The 19,367-nt window shown below is 39.8% G+C and overlaps 1 protein-coding gene across 2 annotated transcripts; it reads left to right on the top strand.

Annotated features, from left to right (window-relative positions):
- TLR8 (toll like receptor 8) lies at nucleotides 1–9,431 on the top strand. 2 transcript variants are annotated; one of them, XR_002099834.1, is made up of 2 exons: nucleotides 1–113; nucleotides 3,202–3,654. XR_002099834.1 is itself a non-coding variant. In XM_019529320.1 (2 exons), the coding sequence occupies exon 2, from the start codon at nucleotides 4,572–4,574 to the stop codon at nucleotides 7,719–7,721; it is 3,150 nt and encodes a 1,049-aa protein (XP_019384865.1). In that variant the 5' UTR covers nucleotides 1–113; nucleotides 4,566–4,571; the 3' UTR covers nucleotides 7,722–9,431. The 2 variants fall into 2 exon arrangements, 1 of the variants encoding a protein (XP_019384865.1); XM_019529320.1 differs by lacking the exon at nucleotides 3,202–3,654 and adding an exon at nucleotides 4,566–9,431.
- The last annotated feature ends 9,936 nt before the right edge of the window (nucleotides 9,432–19,367 follow it).

Here is a 19,367-nt window from a genome sequence, read left to right as displayed (position 1 = left end):
GGAAGTTAGTCAAAGATCTTTCACCATTTCTGCTGTCTGCTGCTTGCAGCTATTGATTCATTTTAAAAACACTTCAGTGGAATGGCATCGTTTATGGGGGAAGAATAAAGAAAGTGAGTGTTTTTATTTTCTAAAAGCATATTCCTACAGCCATGAATTTATGACATGGAAAAAAGATTCAGAACATGTTAATCTTATTTTTTTAAATAGGTATGCTTAATTAGAGAACTTATATTTTAATTAAATACTTATTTTTTCTGTGTTAGCAACATATTATAGAAATTTGTCTCCTTGGTTACAGATCATTCTTAGATGTGAATGCTTTTAGGCATAGAATCTTAAAAAAATGGGGTTGGAAGAGACCTTGGGAAGTCAGCTAGTCCAACCCCCTGCTCAAAGCAGCATTTTACTATGTTAAATATGCTTTTAGTAGGTCTTTGAACTTTTACCAGAACTTAAAATATGTGTTTATATAGAGAATGTGCTTATCATAAGTGCAGAGTCTTATCATATAAATGCCTCATATAATATAGTATTTAAACAATGAAGACTTTCTTATTATGGTCTCCTTGACTTATCTTCCTTCTTCCTTATGACAATTTCATTCTTCCTATTGATACTTTTATCTGAGTGTTTTGCTTTCACCTTTTCAGCAGCCTCCTCCTAGCATTTAATTTTTTTTCTATAAGTCTTTTTGTACTTCAGTTCTTTTTTTTCTAACTCCCTTCATATTTTATCCTAACCATTTTTTGATACTTTATCCCCCTTACCATGCAGCATAAAGACCCCAAAAAATAAAGCTAGCTAATGGTTGATTTAATGATTCCGACCCAACAAACATTTGCATAGTGAGTGTTTTAATGTGCGCATGCAGTTCTACTGATTTTATTAAGATTATTATTGTGTGCACAAGTTATTCATTGGCTATCTATTTGCTGGATCTGGGCCTGAGTTTGCAGTAAGAACCTAAATCAGCTTGATAGATAATGTTCAATTAACTGTATTGAAAGCAAGGTTAACCAACTTTGGCTTGTAGGATTTTTACTAAACCACAGCTGGATTAGGCCTGTTCATGGATCCTGTAAAATAAAAGAGGATATTTACCTAGCAATATCACTAAGAGGGGGCAACCAGGACACCAACCCCACCTCCAGCCAGGATTGCCAAAACAGCAGCCCACCACCCATGCTGCTGAACTAGCTGCCACTGGCAGCCCAGCTGCAGCTGCTGCCCCATGCACCATGTCTGTTCAGAGTCCAGAACTACCCAGTTACACCTGTTTTCACCACAGAGTCCAATGGGAGGAGGATCAGAGTTCAACATAAGTCTCTGAGGTCAAGAGTTTCTAACTGCTAAGAACAGCTTTCATGAGGGGATCTCACACCAAACCTCCTATTGAGACAATCACTCAGAAAAAATACAAAAGGATGTATCTTTTCAATAAAGGTATCATCAAAAGAAGTCTTAAAGGTCCGATCCAAGCCTACTTAAGTAATTACGGACTTAAATAGGCTTTGGTTCATTTCTTGCATCCAGTATACCTGAAAAAGTAAAATATAGCAGTACAAAAGTAGCAAAATACAGTCTAGTTAACAGTTCTTTTCTGCTTTTCTGAAATTACAGAACTATTCTAAATGCTTGTCTTCTGCCTGCAATATACAACATTTCATGACTCCTGTACATGTAATTAGGCCCTATGAAAGGATTAGATGATAAAATGCATAGCAATGTCTTAGGAATGTGGTTGAGTTATTCCTTCTACCAAAGACACTTCCACTTCTTTTCAGAACTAAAAAGTTTAAGGAAACTGTGAAATTGGGCATCAACTTGGTTGCATAGAAAATTCACTTGCATTCTTTTCCCACCTGTATTTTTCTATACGAATTTACCAAGATTGATTGAAGCTGTCACATGTACATGGACTGTAGCTGTGGAATAAGTGAGTGCCCCTTCATTGTAGTCTTACTCATCTATGTGAGGCATGAATTTGACCCCAAATCCTCTACCATCTTTTAAAACTGGAAAATGGGGAAAGGAATGAGAGGGCTTAATGAAACTGGTGCAATGAGAAGGAAAGCCCATGCCTTGATCCAGATCCTACACTTGTGGCCTGATGAAGTTGGTCTATACATCAGTGGTAGGTACCAGGCAGGATCAGGTTGACATGTGCCTGCAGGCATCCTCCAAACTTTGCAGGTAAGGCTGTTCAGGGGTCATCCCTAGCAGCCATTTTCAACAGCTTTTGCCAACTCTTCAGACAGAAGATCAGGGCCCTTGGCCTAGCCTCACCAGTGAACTTTCAGGACTATAATGCACCTAAGGGCTCAGGTAAACAGTGTGTGCGTGGGGCCTGGCTGGGCCATGCTGATGCTGTTGTGTAGATTAGCCAGTGACAGTCATGCTGCATTGATGGGAAGAAAATGATGGCAGTTTTTAAAACTGACTTCCTTCTTTCTTCTTCTTCCTCATCTCTTCCCCCCTCCCTCCTATTGCATTTGTTGAAATATATAGATATATATTTGCCATATTTCACTCTGTTACGCAATTTTAGGAATAAAATGTAGAACATTTTGAAAATGAAGTCCAGCTATTTAACTGTCAGAACTTTCAAAATCCCAGAAAAGAAATACAACTGAGAAAAGTGTTTTGTGTGAGATACTGAAATGGCTGGGGCTGCTTACTCCTCAGCAAGCTCTAGTTTTACAGCCTAAGCAGGTAGGTTTACAGCCTAAGCAGATCTTTCTCTTGCCCCTACCATGAGAACTGAAATCTGGTGCTGTGCAAGGGAGCTGATTGCATAATGACTCTCTCATGTCTCTGTAACAAGATGTTGGTTTACACAATACAGTCTTTTTATTTCCCTTTTATTTCTAAACTTGCCCCCTAGGACACAGCATAAACCAAACAGATACATAAACTGTTGTCTTAAACCTTATGATCTTTTACCAAACCCTGAGAAAGTACTTTGACTCAGTACCACAGTCTTCCTTCTCCCCTACCCCTGTCTTTCCCTTGGGAGCTATTAATTTCCTCTGGACCAGCCAGTTATTCTCCACAGCTGGCCCAGTCCTCATAGGCAAGCCTACAATCATATGCTTACCACCTGCATCTGGGCTGCAACCCCTGAAAGCATGCAGCCTGCTACAGTTTCACTATCATTCTGTTCCCCCTATCATCTCATTTTTCTGTAATGTTGCCTAGGCAGCATGGAAGAGAAGGAAGAGTCCTCCTGATTTGAATCCAGAGGTACCAGGAGATGTGTGGGGCAGTGTTTGGAGAATATTACAAGTGTTGCGGAGGAGCAGGAATTGTGAACTGATTGGAGAAAAAAGAAACAGGATAGATGGACAAGGGGACAAGTGAGAGTACAAAAGTAAGAAAGGGAGAATGCTGGAGAGAGAGAAGCAAAAGATTTTACCCTCCAGAACCTGCTTCCCAGATCAGGGATGGGACCCAAAGTTCCTGCATCCCAACTTTTTCCATTGTTTAACAAAGAGCTATAAAATGCACCAATGAAGGTATGTCATCATCTTGGAATGGTCATCTCGCCAGAGAGGAAAAGACCCTACTGATGCTTCCACTTCATATGGTCATGCATGGACCATCAGGCAGAAAAGTAAATGATGCTCACAGAGATCTTTATTTGCAAACCAATAAAAGCACTAGACATATGTACCTAGACTGTGCTTATTATGTACATTCAACAAACATGGCTATTTGGACCATATGGGGTTTTATGCAGTTTCTTCAAACTATTACTTTTGTGTAAAAGTTGTCTGCAAATGATAAAGCAGGGATCAGTGCTGTGGACCTAAAGTTTTTAACAATCTGATGATCCATGGAGCAGTTGATTTGGTTCTACAAGATGGAAAATTCCACTTTCCTGTTTCTGGTTTTTGTTTTTTGTTTTTTTAGAACATAGAAAATTAAACACATAGAAATACAATATATTAAAAGGAGTGCCATAATTGTTGATCCATGCAATCTGAATTCAGTTCAACTTTGTATAAGTATTATGATGCAATTTTATCTCCAGGATACCTTTTTTAATGTGTGTACAAGCCAGAAGATGCCAAGACACTTGTAATGCTTTCATAAAGGATATCTATACATCATAGCAGCACTGAAACTAAATGTTCTGATTGGATCTGCAATGAGCAGGGAGAAGAAAGCAAACTAAAACATCTTTAAAACCATGGCTATGATGTATAAAAATCCATAGTGGTTTTTGGAAGCTTGGTTTTGAGGTGGTCAAGTTAAGAAAGCCTGATATTCAGAAACCGCTGAGCAACTTTCTTAGGAAGAATATATCATTTTCAAGGGTGTAGGTTGTAGCCGTGTTGGTCTAAGGACATAGGCAGACACGGTTCTTTGTGTGAATCTGATATCTTTTACAAAGCGCTTTACATGTAACATCCAGATCTCAGACACCCAAAATCATTGGTCTCTGTTGCAAATCTTGGCTCATGAATTAATGAACTTAAGATGTTGCTTTTAAGAATGCTATGCTGTTGCTGAGTATTTATTATTATTAAAAGCTTTCTCTTTTTTTTTTTTTTTGTAAGGGAAACATGAACCCCCCAATTCGAAGTTTGATATGCCTTCTTCTTCTGGTCTACAATATTTCAGGTGTCCTTGCTGAGACCAAGTACCCTAGAACACTGCCATGTGATATTACAAAGAATAATTCCTCTGTGATTTTTGACTGCAGTTCCCGTCGATTGAAATATGTGCCTGCTGGTACGTATAGTGATGTAACAGAAATCAAGCTCTCAGGCAACCTTATAAAGAAGATTTCTAAAGAATCTTTTCAGGGCCTGAATAACCTGATGAAAATAAATCTAAACAAGAATCATTATTCAAAGGCCATGGACAAGGCTGTTGACCCACGTGAAAAAGGAATGGTAATTGAAGATGGAGCTTTTGCTAACATGACCAAGCTGATAGAATTATTAGCAGATGAAACCCATTTATGTAAAATACCAGCTGGGATGCCATTGTCCTTAACCTCACTGAGTTTGAGATTTAATAGCTTTTTTTCTTTCAGCCAGCAAAATTTTTCAGAACTCACACAACTGAAAGAGCTCTACTTGGATAGAAACTGTTTTTCCGGCAATCCCTGTGACAGAATTTTCCACATAGAGCCCAGGGCTTTTTCAGACCTCTCTGCTTTGACTGTGCTGTCACTCTCTCTCAACAACCTATCCCAAGTTCCAAGCCAGCTACCCTCATCACTAAAAGAACTTTATCTCAGCAGCAATAAGATACAAACCATTAAGTATTATGATTTTCAAAACCTGTCCAATATAGAAGTCCTTGACCTAAGTGGAAACTGCCCAAGGTGCTTCAATGCCCCCTTTCCATGTGACCCTTGCCCTGGAGATTCCTCCATTCAAATACACCCTCTTGCTTTCCAGTACCTGGTAAACTTACAGAACCTAAGTCTCTCCTGCACCTCCCTCACTCATATACCCGCCAGCTGGTTTTATAACACGTCACAGTTAAAGGTTTTGAATCTTGGTTTTAACTACTTGCTAAAGGAAATAGCTTTAGGAGAATTTTTAGTCCAACTACCTCACTTGGAGGTGCTTGACTTATCCTTTAATTATGCAAGACAAGCATACCCCAAGTATCTAAATATTTCTGACAATTTTGCTAACTTGGTCCGTCTCCAACAACTGCATATACGAGGTTATGTATTCCAGGTCCTTACACGTGAACACCTGCAGCCTCTTACAAAACTTACAAATCTACACACCCTCAATTTTGGGGTCAACTTTATCAAGCAGATTGACCTCAGGGTATTCCAGCTCTTTATTAATCTGACTTTGATTTCTTTGTCTGACAACAGAATATCACCATTATCAGACAGCAGCAACAACAGTGACATTCATGGGACATCATTAGGAAATCATGTCCTTCGACGTCGTTCAACAGATACTTATCTTGACCCATCAGCAAATAACATGCTAGAATCTGGAGATACATCCAGTAGTCATATGTCTGCTCCTATTTTTCCTTTAATCAAACCTCAGTGCAGCATGTATGGTAAAGCACTAGATTTAAGTTTGAACAGTGTTTTCTTCATTGCCCAACAACAATTTAAAGGTTTCCATGATGTAGCCTGTTTGAATTTGTCATCAAATGGCATTGGCCAAGCTTTGAATGGCACGGAATTTATTTTCCTCCCTAATCTCAGATATTTAGATTTGTCTTTTAATAAACTTGATTTGGCTTATAGTTATGCATTTAATGAATTACATAATTTAGAGGTACTGGACCTCAGCTATAATAAACACTATTTTATTGTGTCAGGGATAACCCATAGACTGGTATTTCTTCAAAATCTTACGCATCTAAAAGTTTTAAATTTAAGTTACAATGAAATTTCCACACTAACAGAACCTAATCTAATCAGCAGTTCATTGGAAGAATTGGTGTTCAAAGGAAATCGCCTTGATATTTTATGGAAAAATGGAGACAATAGATATATACACTTTTTTAAAGAACTTAGCAAACTGACTCATCTTGATATATCCCACAACAGACTTAAAGGTATTCCTATCAAAGCATTCCTTTGCCTTCCACAGAGCCTAATTGAACTACGCATAAACAATAATGGATTACAGCGCTTTGACTGGAAAGCCCTGAAACAATTTCCAAATCTCAAATTACTAGATTTGAGCAAAAACTTATTGTCTTTTATAACTGACAGCCTTGCCAACCTCACATCCTCTCTTCAGACACTTCTGCTTCAATATAATAAGATTGCTCATCTAGCTGATGGATTTCTTTTTAAAGCCAGCAGCCTTTTACATCTGGATTTAAGTTACAACAGACTTCATTCCATAAACCAATCAACATTTCTGTCAAATGATTTAAATTATTTAGTCTTGTTGAACTTACAGGGGAACCCTTTTGAATGTACTTGTGCAATTGTTGGTTTCACTAACTGGATACATTTAAATATTAATGTCAGTATACCACGACTGGCAACAGACGTCATTTGTGCAACACCTGGAGATCAAACAGGAAACAGCATTATAAGTTTAGATCAACATGCCTGTACTTTGGATATAGCTGCACTAATATGCTTTTCATTATCATTCATTATTATTTTCACTGTTATGATAATGGCTATTACAAAACATTTATTTTATTGGGATGCTTGGTACACATACTATTATTGTGCTGCCAGACTAAAAGGGTACAGGTCCATAATCACAGAAAAAGCTCTTTATGATGCTTACATTGCCTATGATACTAAGGATGTAGCAGTAACTGACTGGGTAATAAATGAATTACGAGTTCACTTAGAAGAAAGTAAGGACAAGCAAGTTCTGCTTTGTTTGGAGGAAAGAGACTGGGAGCCAGGAAAAGCTGTCATTGACAACCTTGCACAGAGCATCCAGTGCAGCAGGAAGACAATATTTGTCCTGACAGAAAGGTATGTAAAGAATGGGAACTTCAGAACAGCTTTTTACATTGCCCTGCAGAGACTAATGGATGAGAACCTGGACGTGATTGTGTTTATTCTGCTAGAGCCAGTGTTACAGCACTCCCAGTACCTGCGGCTGAGGAGGAGGATTTGCAGGAGTTCAGTTCTTGAGTGGCCAAAGAATCCACAAGCTCAATGCCTTTTCTGGCAGAGCCTAAAAAATGTGTTGCTCACAGAAAATTATAACCGGTATAACAGACTGTACACAGACTCCATTAAATGATAGCATAGAGAAAAAAATATGCAAATATCTGTGTCTTTATCCAGAAATAATCAGTTTTCGAATCTAGTCAAAATAGCGCCATTTAAAGTGTTGGCTTTGAACTGAAGTGTCTGAGAAAGTTTGAAGACAGATGTTACCTACTTTAGCCTGGTTTACAAAAGGTATGGTATTACTAGACTCGGGGAAGATCATATAAAGAGAGTAATAATAATTTGCAGAAATGTTGTCTTCATATCTGTAAGTTGTTATCAAAAAAGTAGTTAGCTGCTATAGAGTCTCTTTTTTACCTAACCGTGCTCGAATTTTCTACTGGGAACATGATTAATTAAAAACTATGATGTTCAAATTAGAATCCATAGTATCTAACTAGTTTAGTGATGCAAACTGACAAATATTGGGAGGCAATGAACATGCTTACCTCTGGCTACCTTTTGATGATTTTTTTTTTTTGTATTTAATTATTGATTTTGAGATGTTTGTTGAAAACTCAGTTACACTCCAGCTCAACAAACTACTGAGGCCTGTGCTTAACTGTAAGTATATCCTGAAACTGCTGTGTTCTCCTTTTTTGATTCATGAAGTATCTAACCAGTGGTCTAATTCTAGATTTTCACAAGTCATATTATTAGTCATATATTATATATTGTGAGTGACCTATGTTAAAACGAGAAAGATATAAATAACCCAAAGGAATGTTAGAGGGGGTGAAACCCTAGCTCTTTAAATGTTTCCTCTTTAATTTTCTGCTTCATTATATGAAGTATATAAACATAATATAAACTACATAAAAGAAGTACTAGCAAGCAGGATATTCATTTGCCTCCTCCACCAGATTAATAAAATTAATCTTTCCTTTTTCCCTTGTTAGTACTAGAGCTAAACTCATGAGAAAATATTTCCAGGATAGATCAACTTGATTTATATTTGTCCTTTTAAACTTATTTGAGATCCTGCCACAGTTATGGTTGTACAGATAACTTAACCAAGGCATACTTTGTTAACTGGAATGTGTTTCGGGAGTCAAATTTAAATCCCATAATAACGTACTTAATAAAACTGGTTGCTTCTCAAGGGGCATACTTTTAAGTGTTCTTCTTTATGCATTTTGTTTTTGCGTTGAATTAGACTGCATGCTGCTTTAGAGGGTTGAAGTGATGCTGTTGCTGTGATGGTTCAGGAAATACGTGAACAAATTCTTGTGGATGATATCTTTTATTAACCAACTGCATGGTTGGGATAGATGCAAAGAAGCTTTCAGGTATCACTGTAACATTTCTCAGGTCTCTGAGCGGTGAGAGCTGAAGAAAGCACAGAGATATACTTGAAAGTTTCTTTGTTTATCCCAACCATGCTGTTGGTTCAATAAAAATATCAACCACAAGAATTCTTGCTGATTTAAAATATTTTGTTTGGTTCCTCCATACTTGCTATACATCAGGAAATTGTATATGTTACAACCTCCCTGCCACTTACAGCTGTTAGTTTCCCCCACACACCAGAAAGCACTTTGTAGCCAGACACCCTGTAGTTTTCCTGGTTAAAAATACCAGGCAGGTGCAGACTCCAACCAACATGGACTTTTTGTAATATCTGGTCAGCTTTGTGCTCTTAAAATGTTAGAATTCCTCTGACTGGGTAAAAATGACCACTTACCACAGGCAATAAGATGTTTCTACTAGAAATTGCTCTAATAAACTGATTCACTAATAAGCTTCAGTGGAATCTGTTATAAAGGTAGAGATTTTCAAAGTTACCTAAAAGAGTTAGATGTCCAGTTCTCATGAAGGCTTGATTGCTTAAGTTCTGTAATAAAGTCAGAAGAAAAAAATGATGCAATAATAACATAATTAAGTTTGTACTAATTAACTTGTGAAAATGTAAAATTAGGACATGTGCAGCTCCAGTGAAGCCAAGGCATCAAAGAATGTGCTTTGCCCTACTAACTGAAAAGCACACACTGGGCAATAATTATTTTCCATTAGCATCCTCCTGATAATTAGAGCTAGAAAGGAAATAGCTTTCTCGTGCTTTGAAAGTGTTCAAATTATCTAAAAAAAAAACCATCTCAAACCAAATTGATCCAAAAAGTCAGAAACTTCCTGTGAACTGAAAATAACAATAAAAAAAGTTTTAGTCATGTAGTGCTTTGTTTTGATTTCAGTCTTTCAAAACCTCTTTTTAATCAACATTCTTTATATTTTAAAATGAAAAGAATTCCTGATTTAATAAATTATTTTGGTTTGAACATATAAAAAATGTACCATAATGAAATTTCAAACTCTTTTGCCAGTATATTTTTAGTTTAGGGCATTTATCAAAACTAACCCTATTTCACAAACAGTTTTTTTTTTAACAAGTTCCCATTTTTGGCATGCTATAGTTCACTGTGAAGTTCCTTACCAACTCTATTTTCTCCATCTCTTGACATTTGCAGAACAGCTTTGCCACCACTGATGATGGAAGCTGAGGGATAGATATATAGGTGGGTAATCAAATCAGGTGGTCACCTCAGACTAGTTTTTACTAACCTTCTAAGCTTAATGAAAAGCAAGTTTGAAATAGTACATGAAACTGACTTTTCTTAATTGAGGGAATTTCCATGAGCAGTTTCACATTTTACTTTCTTTTCTTTGCTATTGCAAAGATACCGAGAATATCATTACCAAGACACTCCCCGTTTATTCTAACATAGTTATGTTTTCTTCAATCAGAAGACTAGGCACATCTGTTCTGAACTGTTGCTATCAATAACTGGAGGGGAGAGAGATTTTACTAAGGGGAAGTGGATGTGTATGTATATAGTTACAAGTATTTTCACATCCAGATTGTGATCAGTGGGGTGTGGTAGCAAAGGACTGAAGGAGTTTTGTTTTGACTCTCAAGTCATAAATTTGAGCATCACTTTGGACTTGTGCTGAAGGTTAGTTCCATTCAAACATGCCAAAAATGTGTATGTGATCATTCAGGCTGAGAAGTCAGAGGTGACTGGGTACATTGCTCTCTTGTGTTCATTTGTCTATAGGAGCAAGTGAGACTGAATTGTACATGTTCAACAGGCCTTCTTGGCTAAACTGGGCCATGACAAAAAACTGCAACTCAATTCAACATCTAATGGGTTAGAATAATCAACACCACCCTCTACATTTGTTTAACTATTGACTTGGACCCATTACAAAGATTTGAAAAATTAAGATTACTGCCTAAAAAGTTGAAAAACAACACTCCATAAGAGATTTTTAGTTTTTTGTTTTTAAATGACAATATAATAATTGTTCTCACTTCTAAGGCAATAACAATTCACTTTATTACTAGCAGGAGCACTTCTAATCCCCAGTTTTACTGCAAGGACATATCTACTTTTGCCAAGTCATGCAAGGCTAGACATTGAATTGAATCCCACTCATTTAGTCATGTTAGTTGACCTTACTTGGAAAGTGTGGGCAGCATTTGTCCCATGGTGCCATTTAATCATAGAATCCAAAAAAATCAGAAATGACAGCAACTTGTTACATCATTTTGCCAGTGCCTCAACCCCTTTGCCAACACAAGGTTTTTGCAGGGATTGCCCAGTCTTTCAACTTTCACAAACTATTCACCATCTTTCTTATGAAAATGAGCCACCTACCCTTGACAGTTTAATTCTCAGAAATTTCTTCCATACTTTCATACTAGATTTACCTTTCTTAAAGTCTTCTCAGAATTACTAATTATACAAGGCCCTATTAAGCAAAACATGCTACTTAAAGCACGGGTGATCCCAGGTGATTTGTTTGACTGGAACATGAAATACCATAAACCGATCATCTTCATAAGCCCTACTTATTCCTAAGAACTGATGTAAAGAGTTGCACAGAAGACATTTGCAGGTTGGAACATTTTTTTTTTATTAGTCGGAAAAGTAAAGAAACTCTGTTACATACTCCTAAGCACCATCAATGATAACAGATATGCACTATGCTTACATGAGATTTTTTCAAAACAGCAGCAAAAATAGCTGTCCTTTCAATATTATTTTGAATAATTTTTAGATTTTGGTGTGGGAGAAAGTTTAATATACAACAAAGGTATGCTTATGCTTTCCATGCTATAATGCCACCATGCATTCACAGCTAATCGTATGTGAATATAGCATTTTAATTGTGGATTTCAGCAAGTGACAAGGACAAGGAAATGATGCTGAGAGATTTTTTCTAAAAAAATTTTTTATAAACAAAATAAAAAAAAAAGAAAAAGGAATTAAGTGTCAGAAAACAGAAAAAACTAGTCCAACATCTGTCCTTCTCTTTTTTGCATTATCTAATTTGCCCCATAACTGCAGCTTCTCTGATTAAAAATAAGCTTCTAGCAAAGAGCTTTGCTAATAGCATGTTGGTTCCGTAGTAGCCAAGGGAAAAACAGACATTATAAATTCCACCAAAAGGCAAGAAGGTGCCATTAAAAAGTAATTTAAATAATAATAAATCCTTTAAATAGCAATAAGTCCAGACAATTAAGGGCGTGTGCACTTGCAGCAGTCAGTACAAATTGCCTCAGTGCACACCCCTGCAGGTGTGCTTTGTTGTGGGACAATTTGTGGACAAACTGCCTTGCCCAGCTCCTCGCAGCTCTTCAGCCAGAGAGAGCTGGAGGCTGAGGCCAGTACCTGTGCTGGCCCCAGCAGTCTTACCTGGTGGCCTGTGGTGTGCTGGAGCAGCCTGGCCAACAGCCAGAGCATTGCTCTGGACTGCTTGGCCTTCATTTGTGCCAGTGGATGTGCTTTGTGCTGCTTTTGTTTCCAGGGGGTATTTTTGCTCATAGAAAATGCTGGTAACAAATTTTGCCATGTTTTAAAATGTTTATTGCGATCAGTTTGTGGCATCGCAAAGAGATTTCTGGTGCCACAATCTTCATGCGCGCAATCACCTGGATGTGGCCTTAGAGTCGAGCTGAATATTTCATGTATTGGTCTTATTACAATAAACACTTTCTTATCAGTCGTGTCAAGGTAAATGAAAGTGCAGACTGTATCAACACGTCATTATGTATACCTTGTATTTTTGCCTAAATATACTGTAATAAAAATGTATCAATTCTGTTTTCCTTGCTCACATTTTACTCAGGCAAACTAGCACTGATAACAGTGTAGGCCCAATTGATGGAAATTTTTCCAAGGACTACCTAAATGCTAATTTATGTCCTCATGTTTTAGGCCAATCATACACTTTTTTTCTTGTTAAGAAAGCATTATAAAAATTGCTAAGTCAACACACTAAAGTTAGAATATGCCCAAATAAAGCTGAATAAGTAACTTTAATTCCCTCCCGCTTATGTATATGTATTATGATTCAGCCTTTAGGACATGATCACATTCTCTTTATTTTTGCCCCAAAACAGCTCTCAGCCCCAAAACAGCTCCTGGGAAACTTATTGAGCATTAACAAATGTAAAAGGCCTCTAAACACAGAGGAGTGCACATGTCAGTTTTAGAAGTTATGTCATTGCTGTCCTATCCCCATGCTTGCATTGGTGTTTCTGGAGTATGAATAGTGTGGGATCTTATCACTCTGCCAAAATGAGATGGTCCGCAGTAGCTCCAGAACTTCTCCAGAACTTTATGGATGTTTGTGAGAATCTTGTCCCAACTTCCACTACGATAGCAGGGAAGCTGTGGGGTACAATGCATAATTCTGTCTTAAAAGTTTTTTCCCAGCAAGTTTTCAATGTTAGGAATGTGCCTGAATTAGTTGGTTAGAGAACACCTGTCCCAAACTGTGCTGGGGTTGCTAGTAGCACATTACGTGCTTGTAATTTGCCCTCCTTAAAGAACCAGCATGTATGTGACCTTCAGGGGACACAAATCCTTTGTTCTGCAGGGCTTAGTGTACTACTAGGGCACTATAATGAATACCTATGTTGGGAGCTCAGGCAGTAGATGTGACATTGGGGTACTAAAGCAGTCTGATTTTTCATGCTGGAACAAGCTGTAACTTTGATCTGTCTAAATGACAAAGCTATCAGTAGCAGAGATGCCAACTGTTATTTAGCGGGAAAGCTGCCCATTTTCACCTGCCATGGAGAAATAGCTCTACTTGGATAATATAGGGCCACTGAGGCCATTCAGTGGCACTCTTTGCAGTTGAAGAATGAAACCTGAAGGCAAGATGGTGTTCCCTTTGAAATTGTTTGGATGCCAATGTTGCAAGTGTTGTGTGAATGAGAGTGGTCTACTGCAAACTGCAGGACATCTGTGAAGCCAGAGGTAAGCGTTTTCATATGGACAAGGCCCTGGACACTAATGGATTTCTTAGTGAACTCAAACAACTGAAAATACCCACCAAAGCTAGGGTTAGCATACATCTAGGTTTTCTCAGACTTGTCCTCTTTTTGGGTCCTCTCTTTTCCATCCAAGAGATTTTTTAAAATATCAACAAAAGTCCAGGATTCTGCTCTGCCTCTGCTCAGTATCAAAGCTTTTCCCTCAGCACTTCCCAGCTTGCCCTGGCAAGGAGCTACTTGGGGCTGGGGGAGTGGGGAAGGGCAATTGGAGGCAGGGGCATCGTGTGTCTGCTCAGGCCCCTGGCAGCTGCAGGCTGTGGGGGTTGGAAGGCCAGGTCCTCAGGACAGTTGAGGGGTATGTGTGTGAGGGGATGGGTGTGCAAGAGGGTGGGTGCCTGTTGGTGCTGGGGGAATCTGGCCACCAGGGCTTCAGAAAGGTGGGGAGGTGGGGGAGGCGCCTGGCCCTCCAGGCGGGGATGGGGGTGGAGGGGTTCTTCCGGGGCAGCAGGAAGCTGTATGTTGGGAGTAAGGGGCACCAGCAGGGCTGGGGGGATGGTTATGGGGTCAAGGGGCTGTGGATCAGGAGTGAGAGTACTGGCAGGGATGGGTGGGGGCTGTGGCTTGGGAGTGAGGGGCACCAGGAGGGTGGGGGACTGTGATTTGGGAATACAGGCAGGGCCAGGGGGCTGTGGATTGGGAGTCACGGGTATCAGCAGGGACTGGGAGGCTGCAGGTTTGGAATGAGGAGCACCAGCATGGCCTGGAGGGTGGGATACTGTGGGTCAGGCATGAGGGGCAGCAGCAGGGTTGGGGGGGTGTGGCTTGGGAGTGAGGGGCAAGGGTAGAGCGCGGGCATATCACTGCCCCCATCCCCCCAAATCATATTTTACACACACACACACACACACACACACACACACACACACACACACACACACACACACACACACACACGTGTCCTCTTTCTTGAAACTGGAAATATAGTAACCCTACCTAGGCCAGATCTAGACAATCAGGGGAAAGTAGGGAGGCCATATGCCAGATGGGCCTTTTTAAATGTGTAATCAATTGCTAACGCACATTCTATTTTGTGGAGGATGAAATACCCTGGGGTATGCTGTGCTGATGCATTACATGGTTTTAAAGTGCCTGTTCTAGTTATATTTTCAAACACCCAAGGTTCAGATGCTGGTAATTTGTTGGAGTATTTTGTGCCTGATTAATTTAATGGATTGTGTTAGGGAGGCTTGATTTATTTGCCAAATAAAATATTAATTTAAATGTAACTCTCTCTGCTAGCTTAGGGCCAGTGCATGCCATTTTATTGGCTTGCCTAGGTTGTTTTTAACATATATCAATAAAATATTTTGACAGAGCTCAGGCTTCCCGGTTCCATACTAATTAAATGAACAACAACCAGGATATAAACATAGTATTTAGTAAACTTGCAAATAGATGTAAAGAAAACCTGCTTAGTGCTAATAAGAAGGGACTGTGCTTTTTGACTGTCAAACAAGCTGCAATCTGGAAAACCGAAGTGCAAACTGAAACTTAAACTGTATCCTGTACAAATAAGTGAAAAAATGTAGCATTTCAATGTCGGTGATTGTCTGGTACTTGCAGTTACCTCCAGCTTTCTATTTCTCCTGTGTCTTTTCTACTATGTGTTATGCAGCATAGTGCAGGCCTCAAGTTAAGGGTGTTTTATCTTCTTCCCAAAGGTTTGTAGGGCTGCTTGAAACCCAGGATCCTCCAGAAATTCTATCCCTAACAGCCTGTGTGGGCCTTGTGCTCTCGGGGCAGATGCAATGGTGTCTGATGTCTAAGATGGAGGCTGGCTCAGAAGCCCACACACATATGGCTGCATGGATGATTTGGGGATATTGGGTACCATTTGATACCTGTTGAGTACTATTTGATACAGGGGCCCCTTGAATGCTAAGATCCGCTCCTTTTTTGTAGTCTCATTTCAATGAATTATAGGATTGCTGGTGGAAGACTGCTTGGCAATCAGTAGAGGTTATGGATGATTGGAAAAGGGCAAACAATGCCCATATTTAAGAAAGGGAAAAAGGAGGATCCAGGGGGCTACAGCCCAGTAAGCCTCACCTCAGTCCCTGGAAAAATCATGGAGCAGATCCTCAAGGAATCCATTTCTAAGGACTTGGATGAGAGGAGGGTGATTAAGAACAGTCCATGGATTCACCAGGGGCAAGTCATAATTGCCTTTTATGATAAGGTGACTAGCTCTGTGGATGTGGGGAGACCGCTGGACGCAGTGCACCTTGATTTTAACAAGGCTTTTGATACGGTCTCCCACAACATTCTTGCAAGCAAGCTAAGGAAATATGGGCTGGAGGAATGGACCATTAAGTAGATAGAAAACTGGCTGGAGTGTCAGACTCAGAGAGTAGTAATCAATGGCTCAGTGTCTAGTTGGCAGCTGGTATCAAGTGGAGTGCCCCAAGGGTTGGTCCTGGGGCTGGTTTTGTTCAATATCTTCAGCAACAACCTGGAAGAGGACATAGAGTGCACTCCCAGCAAGTTTGCAGGTGACACCAAGCTGGGGGGAGTAGTAGATACACTGGAGGGTAGGGCTAGGATTCAGAATGACCTAAACAAATTGGAAGATTGGGCCAAAAGGAATCTCACGAGGTTCAACAAGGACAAGTGCAAAGTCCTGCACTTAGGACAGAACAATCGCATGCATCAGTGCAGGCTGGGGGGATGACTGGCTCTGCAGCAGCTCTGCAGAAAAGACCTGGAGGTTACAGTGGAATAAACTGAAGATGAATCAGCAGTGTGCCCTAGTTTAGAAGGCTAAAGGCATGCTGGGCTGGATCAGTAGATGTGTTGCCAGTAGGTCAACGGAAGTGATGATTCACCTCTATTCAGCACTGGCAAGACCACATCTGGAGTACTGTGTTCAGTTTTGAACCCCCCACTACAAAAAGGATGTGGACAAATTGGAGACAGTCCAGTGGAGGGTGACAAAAATGGTGAGGGGGCTGGGGGACATGTCTTATGAGGAAAGAGTGGGGGAACTGGGCTTATTTAGTTTAGAGAAGAGAAGACTGAAAGGAGACTTAATAGCAGTCTTCAACTACCTGAGGGCATTCGAAAGAGGATGGAGCTAGGCTATTCTCAGTGGTGGCAGATGACAGAATAAGGAGCAACAGTTTCAAGTTACAGCAAGGGAGGTTTAAGTTATATATTAGAAACCCTATACCCTCACTAGGAGGGTAGTAAAACGTTGGAACAGGTTACCCAGAGGGCTGGTGGAAGCTCCATCCTTGGGGGTTTTCAAAACCCAGCAAGACAAAGCTTTGGCTGGGGTGATCTAGGTGGGGATGGTCCTGCTTTGAGCAGGGGGTTGGACTAGATGGCCTCCTGAGGTCCTTTCCAACCCTAACTTTCTATGATTCTATGTGAGCCCAGTAGCTTGCTGCTGCACTGTATACTGAAGGCAAAAGACGGTGGATGGATGTGGAGTTGGCTGTCAGAGTTAGATATCTCAAAGTTTAGCAGAGCTTGTAGGTGCAGGCAGCAGGGCTTTGCAGTAGAGATGCTCTCATGGTTGGGGCAGGAATATGTCTGAAAACATGGATACATTGCTGGTTAACCATATCCTTGGCCTCTGCAAGGATGCTGCATGATCAGTTGTTGCACAAAGGAGTTGTGAGGGTACTGAACAAGCACCGAATCTTCCGAGGATTTAGCTGACAAGGTTTAATATGTGTACGTGACAGTTTTTCATAGGGTTAGAACTTGGCTGTATTTGGGTGGATTTTCACATACAGCTAATGATAGGCATCAGGGTGATTCCTGTGCCAGCTTTCATGTTTCTGTTGCATGACACTAAGGCTTGTCAACAAAACAGCTATAAGAATATTTTTTCAACACGTGGAGAACAATGTATTTCCCCCCTAACCTCATAATTGGCGGGACAGGTTTTCCTGAAACTTTAAAAATAAAAGTAATCTTAAGGCAGACCTCTGGCATAGACATTCTCTGCCTGACCAGGTAAAGCTTAGCAAAGCAACTGAAAACAAGGTCTTATAATGGAAAGCCCTGGGCAGCCTTAACAGTTTTGCTAGTAGGACCACTTTCAGTGTACATATTTCTTGTATGACATGATACATAATAATGAATTAGATGCAAAGGTGTGCCAAGAAATTTGCAGCCTTCTGGGTACAATATTTTTTTACAATTTTCTCATGGATTATCTGCCAACAGACCTAATGTTTACTATAGACAAGTCTGCGAATAACAATAGCTGGCATGAGGGAAGTGGAGAAGAAAGAAGTTTTTCTTAAGAGTGTGGGCACAAAAATGTGTTGTAATCCAATGGCGAGGAGACAGATGGAGAGGCAGACCTAATGACAGATGGTAGGATGAGCCATCTAGTGGCATGTTAGAAGCATTGAGACCTTCCAGTCGGTAACACGGTTGAAAGACAGTGGTGAGAGGAGAGAGAAACTACAAAAGCAAATTCCAGGTACTCGCTTTGTTGGTACAGAAGCAGGCCCCAGGTTCACTGCTAATCCTGTCCTGGGAGGTCAGTTCACTGGAGTATCATCTGGAAAATTACAAAGGACACATTTGAATTTTTCACTGAATTTTCTACCTCTAGAGAGCGGTATTTCCCTAATAATACATACGCAAACCTCAGTAATGAAGTAATCAGAATTCCCCCTTTCTGCTTGATCTCATTTAAGGAACCATTAACATTCATTACATTTATCTGAAATTTGGTTCCTTTTATAATGTGCTTGCTTATCAGTGAAATTTATGTCTAAAGTTCCTACATGCATTACTCTAACAGTATCTATTATCTACTCACAGCAATATGCTTTCTAGCAGATTAAGTAGATGTTCACATTTAAGTATGGATATAGTTTGACTGATGTTCATGAAATGACTTGAATGGTTAAAGTACAGAGCTGTGCCCTTCCGGGACAAAAAATGGTTCACTTTATGACAGAAAGAACTAAATGAAGTGGTTGATGACTGTAGATGAAAATTGGGAGCAACATTATTGTCCAGAAAAGTGCAAGGAAAAGCTGATAGTGGTTGGAACCAAAGTAAAACTGTTCAGAAAGAAAATCATGTGTAAGCTATTTCTAAGTATCTGTCCCCTTGGTGTGCCTTTGGGTCCTTTACTCCAGTGTGGCTATATTATTATTATCAGTCATGTTTATTCATAGATTTCATAGATTTAATAGACATTAGGGCTGGAAGGGACTTCATGGTATCATCTGGTCCAGCTTTTTGCCCAAGAGGCAGAGAATCAGCTGGGGTCAGATGACCTCATTAAGATAAACATCCAACGGTTTCTGAAAGGTACCTAGAGTTGGTGCAGATGGTAAAGAAGTTTTTCCTTAAAAGTTC

The sequence above is a fragment of the Crocodylus porosus genome, unplaced genomic scaffold (genome assembly GCF_001723895.1).
Source record: "Crocodylus porosus isolate Cpor-Errol unplaced genomic scaffold, CroPor_comp1, whole genome shotgun sequence".
Classification (NCBI taxonomy): domain Eukaryota; kingdom Metazoa; phylum Chordata; order Crocodylia; family Crocodylidae; genus Crocodylus; species Crocodylus porosus.
The sequence above is the reverse complement of the archived record's forward strand: the minus strand, read 5'-3'. Positions and strand labels throughout refer to the sequence as shown.